General features: G+C 57.5%; 1 protein-coding gene across 1 annotated transcript in view; it reads left to right on the forward strand.

Moving 5' to 3' along the window:
- Positions 1-4,560, forward strand: part of CAPN2 (calpain 2) — a 40,779-nt gene extending 36,219 nt beyond the window's left edge. Inside the window, exons 17-21 of the mRNA XM_080824579.1 lie at positions 280-348; positions 995-1,073; positions 2,028-2,144; positions 2,369-2,427; positions 3,706-4,560. Of these exons, the coding sequence (XP_080680705.1) occupies positions 280-348; positions 995-1,073; positions 2,028-2,144; positions 2,369-2,427; positions 3,706-3,729 (348 nt within the window). The 3' untranslated portion in view covers positions 3,730-4,560. The remainder of the gene's footprint in view (positions 1-279; positions 349-994; positions 1,074-2,027; positions 2,145-2,368; positions 2,428-3,705) is intronic.
- The last annotated feature ends 1,440 nt before the right edge of the window (positions 4,561-6,000 follow it).

Genomic DNA, 6,000 nt, shown 5'->3' on the forward strand with positions numbered 1-6,000 from the left:
TCCAGCACCTCCTGTCCTAAAGCCCCCCATGAGGCCCTAGAAATAGTCTCAGAATCAGCGAAGCATCCCTGCATGTCACCCAACAGAGCCTTCTCAGCAGCCTTGGGGCCCCCGCCAGGCCCTTCACCAGCCCGTGCATGCAGCTCTGGCCCCTGAGTGCTGCATGAGGGGCTTCAGCTGGTGCTCCCCATAACTGTGCGGAGGGCGCCACGCCATCCAGTGACACGGCCGCACGATGCCCCCCAGGGGCCTTCCTTAATCTTCCTTAACGGTGCACAGTCAGATGGCAGCGGGAAGCTGGGGCTGAAGGAATTCTACGTTCTCTGGACGAAGATCCAGAAGTACCAGGTGTGCACCTGGGATGGAAGGCAGGGCGTGCGGCTCCATGTCTGGGACACATCTGGGAGCACACTCTCTGTGGGGGCAGAAGACGGGGCACCGGGTCCATGTCAGGCCGTGGGTGCTGGTGCGCCCTCCATGGGGACGGAAGGCGGGGCGCCGGGTCTGTGACTGGCCGTGAAGGTGGGTGCACCCTCTGTGGGGGTAGAGGAACATCCCCAGGAGTGGGGAGTTGACCCCCAGAGGCGTGATGGGCAGCAGGCACACCAAGGACCAGCCTCTGCCATGGACCTGGTCTGCTCCCACCCTCCCCTGCTAGTGGCCGGTAACAGGGTCACCTTCCAGCTGCCCTGAAAGTGTCCTCAAGAGGCTGTGCAGCCTCTTGTCCTTTGGACTTTTGACACCCCAGGCACAAAGGTGACTTCACAACACGGGTCCACCGTGGCTGGCTAGTGGACCGACACGCATGTGTACAAGCCTGCTCACGGAGAGAGGTGGACACTATTAGCTATTTAAGGCAGAAACGGGGTGACTTTCTGAGGCCAGAGGAGAGGCAGAGCTGGCAAGCTTCATGCCCTTGAAGCACACAGCACGTGCTAACTCGTCACGTGCTGGCTTCGCATCATGGTCTTTGTAACTGTTTTGCTCATTCCAGAAAATTTACCGGGAAATTGACGTGGACCGGTCGGGTACCATGAACTCTTATGAGATGAGGAAAGCCTTAGAGGAAGCCGGTAAGGACTTGGTTTTGTGTAGAACATGTGAGCGCTTACTCTGCATTGAGGCAGGTGCTGTCTCATCCTTTCTATCCATCCCCCTTTTAAAAGCTAAAAGTAAAATAAAATGCCCGCTGTGCCCTCGCAAGTCCAAGTTTCCTTCCGAGGGTCTGGCAGGTCGAGCGGGCAGAGCCAGTTTTCAGCACACTGGGCCCCCCACCCCGGGTAAGTCCCTCATACCCAATGGGCATCTCCACTCTATTGGTTGGGATGTAATCCTTCCACAGAGACCCAGACAGCCATCTTTCTCTCCCAAACGGCCCAAGTGCAGTACCTCCCTTTCCTGCCTGACCACGCTGGCTTGCCGCCAAGATATTCTGGCAACAGGTGGACAGGGGAGGGAAAGACAGGCTCCTTGCCTTTCAGGGCACACGTCCCCTCAGTGGGCTGCAAGGCAGGCAGGGAACATGGGCTCACTTTTACATAGCCGTGGCTCATTAGAAATTCTGCTGCTGTGGAAAGGGCGGGAATTCACACTACTTTGTGATAAACGGTTTCTGCCCCATGCATCGAGGAAGAGTCTAGTCTCCAAGGTGATTCTGAGCTAAACAGACAGGAGATGAGGCACAGGCAGCCTCGTGTCAGCCAGTGGGGAGACAGGCAGGGCCGGCGAGCAGACTGCAATCAGGAGCAAGGGCAGGAGGCACCATCTCCACAAAGCACAAGAGTCCCCCCAGGAGAGCGCCAAGGAACAAAAGCAATTGTTGCGATCTGAAGGGTCATTTCCACGGGGGGGCAGGTACAGGCGCCGGAGCAGGTGCAGGCGTGAGAGCAGGTGCAGGTACAGGCACAGGTGCAGGAGCAGGTGCAGGAGCTGGTGTGGGTGCGGGAGCAGGCGCGGGTGTGGGCATAGGCACGGGAGCAGCTGCGGGCACCGTCTGATGCTCACATCGAGGCTTCATCCCACCGCAGGCTTCAAGCTGCCCTGTCAGCTCCACCAGGTCATTGTGGCTCGCTTTGCGGATGACGAGCTCATCATTGACTTTGACAATTTCATCCGGTGTTTGGTTCGACTGGAAACGCTATTCAGTAAGTGACCCTTCAGGGGAAGGCTCTTCTCAGCCCTGCCGGGGTGAGGGCAGCCCACCTCTGCCTCAGGCGAGGTCGCTTGAACCAGGATGTATCTGCAGTTGACGATGAAGATCCTTCGCCACAGGGACAGAGGGCAGGAGTAATGGCTTGGGACAAACGGGGAGGACAGTACGGTCTGTGTTCCACCTCGCTCACAGGGGATGGCCCTTCTTCCTCCGCAGGGGTTTTTAAGCAGCTGGACCCTGAGAACACTGGGACCATACAGTTGGACCTCATCTCTGTAAGTCTGTGGCTCACACGCCCCTCCCTTAGGGGGACAGAGTGCTGGCACCAGGGCACAGGCACCTGTGGCTTAGTGGCTGCTCACTTCAAGCTGCACCTTATAGGTCTTCGGGTCCGTGGGAGACAGCCCAAAAGTGGCTGTAAGGTCCCACCACGCACTCTCACTGGCAGCCCCGTCCACATCTGCTGACCCTCCTATCCCCTCCTCCCACTGGCTTTGCCTCGAGTGGGCAGTGGAAGAGGGGGCTGCAGGACACTCGTAGAATGAACCGCTGACCAGCACACACAGGAGGCAGTGTTCATATAACAAAACCCTCTGGAGGAAATTCAAGCGGGTTTGGGAAGATCTGTCATGCTTAGACCAGATCCCCTTTTAAAAACACTCCCAATAGTAACTAAGCTTGGGGGATGTGTCTGGAGCCCCCACAATGTACACCTGGGAGATGATCCTCAAGCCAAACGGAGGGGGGACACTGGTTCCCTGGAAAGTGAAGTACGAGGTGTTCTCTCTGGCCATCCTGATACCAGAACATTCTCTCACTCCCAGGAGGAAGGTTACACCTGTGCTCCCAGGCTGTACATTTCCTCTGCTCTCAGGGGAATGGAGCTTGGGGCAGCCCCAGGGCTGGGCGGGGGGCTGGAGCCCCACGGGAATGACCAGGTCCCACGTACCAGTGAGGCGCGAAGTCTCAAGTGGGATGGGTGTCGGCACTTGGCCACTTCTTTCCTTGCACTTTGAACTCTGGAGGAAGCTAGCAGCTTAGTAGCTGTCCACCTGCTATGAGGTGCTGGGAAGGGCTTCAGCCATCTGAAAATCCGTTTGAGCTGGTTACAAAGAACAATAAGTTGCTTTTCCAACCATACATCCCTGGGGAATACACCCGCCCTGAGGTCACAGCCCACAGCCGAGGCTCTCATGTTTGCTAGGACGAGCCACCGTGCCATGGGGAGCCTGGCAGAAGCCAGGGGTCCAGGCCCATCCCAGACCAACTCGATCAGAATCGGACACAGATTGCCCACTTTACTCCAACAGAGAACAAGGGCCAAAGCCACTGGTTTCGGGGATAGCCACAGGCCAGACACACATGAGCCTGATGTTGCGTGGCCCAAGTTCTGGGTCATGGTCCCCTGGCCTGTGGCGTCAAGAAGCTGCAAGCCTGTACGCGGAAGCCCCCACCCTGGCTCAGCTTTGTGGGCGGCAGTCAGGTCTCTCAGAATAAATAGCCTTTCATTTTGCCCCCGGTCTCTGAGCTGATGGCTATTTCCTTCCTCACAGTGGCTCTGCTTTTCTGTCCTCTGAAGTCCTAACCAAGCTGCCTGAAGACAATCAGCCGAGCACTAGGCCTCCGCAGAGAAACTTTTTATCTGGACCTTGCAATTACGGGAACATTTACTTAAACAGATGATCATAGCTGAAAATAAAGATGCTTTTTGAGGTAGCAGAACGTTCAAACTTCAAAGTTGAAGATTTGCATATCATGATATTAAATGCCAGCGAGTCGCTTAACCCTCGGTAAGCTGAAAGAAACCCTGGAATCTACGTACTGTACACACTCCTGTCTGCAGCGACAGCTGACCAGGGAGAGGGCGCAGGGAGGTGTTTTAACAGCTGACCGCATGTGGAGTCTGTCTCCGAGAACAGAAGGTTCCTGCTAGGAATATTGAGCAACTTCAGGTTTAAAAATGCAGCAGTCCATGCCCCCGGAGTAAAAGGGAAACCAGGAGGCATTGCGGAGCAACCGAGAAGGCACCCCTGTGTCTTGTGGGTCACTCCAGAGACCAGCCTTACATCAACTCGACTGGTGACCTGTATGTCTGAGCCCAAACCCTGAGCAGTCTGGTGTCACATGGAGGGTGTTCCAGGTGCTGAAGGGGATCAGCTCTGGCTCAGCTACCTGAAGCGTGCACCAGCGCAGGGGCCCGGGGTCACAGTCAAGGACAGAACCAGCGGTTCTGCCACCTGGATGTCACCCCTGCCCTGCTTGCGCGTGGAGCCAGGAAGGAAGTGGCGTGGGAGCTGGACCCCCAACTCCACCCTGGGACAACGCTAGCAGCTTTGTGCAAGTATCGCCTTGTTGCCTTACCTTCTCCCACACCTGCTGTTAATAAAGAGTGGCCCAGACCGTCCCGCAGAGTGCTGTCCTTCCTGGAGGGCCTGCCAGGGCTTTGTGCCCACACTGGTCCTGGCTTGCTACGTCTGAACTCCCCTCATGACAGGAACGGGCAGCTTAACTCCCCTTTCCTGCATGACTGTACAATCCAGAAGCTCATAAGTGGTCTCCAAGTAGGTGGGACTCTAACCCACTTCTGGTCTCCCCTGAGGAGGCCCAGGCAGGCCTTCGGGCGTTGGGATGTGACAGGGGCTGGCAGAACAGGCACGGAAGTCCTGGGGGGATGCCAGAGGAGTGGGATGTGATGGGATTGGGAGGGGCATCTCCCAGACTTGGCAGGGAGGTGCCCAGGCCCTACGTGCGGGCTGAGAGGAGGCAGGGAAGGTTGGCGAGTGTCCTCCACTCAGCAGCACAGGCCAGGGTGCAGGATGGAGGCCTCTGAGGCCCAGGCATGTGGGAAGAGGAGAGGCCCAGGCAAAACCACGTCTGTGCTGCGGACTCTGGCCCTCTGCGCCTGCCCAGCTGCCCCGGCTCACCCACTCACTTGGCACTGTCCAGTCCCAGCACACGGGGAAGGTCTATGCATGGTAGGACAAAGAGGGGAGAATTAACCAAGTTTTTGGGGTTCTCCCACACAGTGCGGCCCTCGCCAACGCCTATTTCACAGGGAGAAGTTAGCCAGTGCGTCCACACCCCACATCTTCTGACCCCGCCAGAAGTGGCCCCAGTCCTAGGCCTCCAAGTCTCTGTGCTGGGCACATGGCCTCTGTAGCTCTCCTTAACGCAGAATCCCAGCACCCTGAGAGGGGTGCCTCCTTCCCAACATGGGACACGCCCTCCTCCCAGCCACGCCCAGCAGCCCCTCCCCCTCTTCTCCCATCTCTCCCTTCTCTCTCTCCTCTCCCCCTCCATTCTCCCCTCCCTCCTCTCTTCCTATCTCCTTCCCTTTTTTTTCTTTCTCCCCACCTGCCTCCTCTCTCCTCTCCCTTCTCTCCCCCACTCCTTTCTCCTCCTCCTTCTCCCTCCTCCTCCTCCCTCTTCTCTCTCTTCCTCTCCCATCTCCTCCCCTCCCACAACCACCTGGGCCCTGTTGCTTCCTGTGACCACCACCTACCTCCCAGTGCCCAGACCTATGAAGGAGAACCAGCGGCATCTTCCCAATTTTCTGTGCCTTTGACACCGTGAGCTCTGCCCTCTGCCCTGTCCTCCATGTGCCCCCCGGCCCCACTAGAAGCCCCTCTTCAGCAGGGCCCGCCTTCCAGCTGCCCTACTTCCCCCTCAGAAATCTAAAAACTGCTACCATGAAGATGGCTCAGGGGCGTCACTCTAGAAATTGGGGACCAGCACGTGCCTGGGTCAGACCTGGATCTCTCACGTGACGGGGAATCGCACAGCCATCGGAAATTGTGCTCATGAGCAACGTCACAGGCACGAGGCCATGGCTGCTGAAGCCACATGCT

This window comes from Martes martes, assembly GCF_963455335.1.
Source record: "Martes martes genome assembly, chromosome: 15".
Lineage (NCBI taxonomy): Eukaryota > Metazoa > Chordata > Mammalia > Carnivora > Mustelidae > Martes > Martes martes.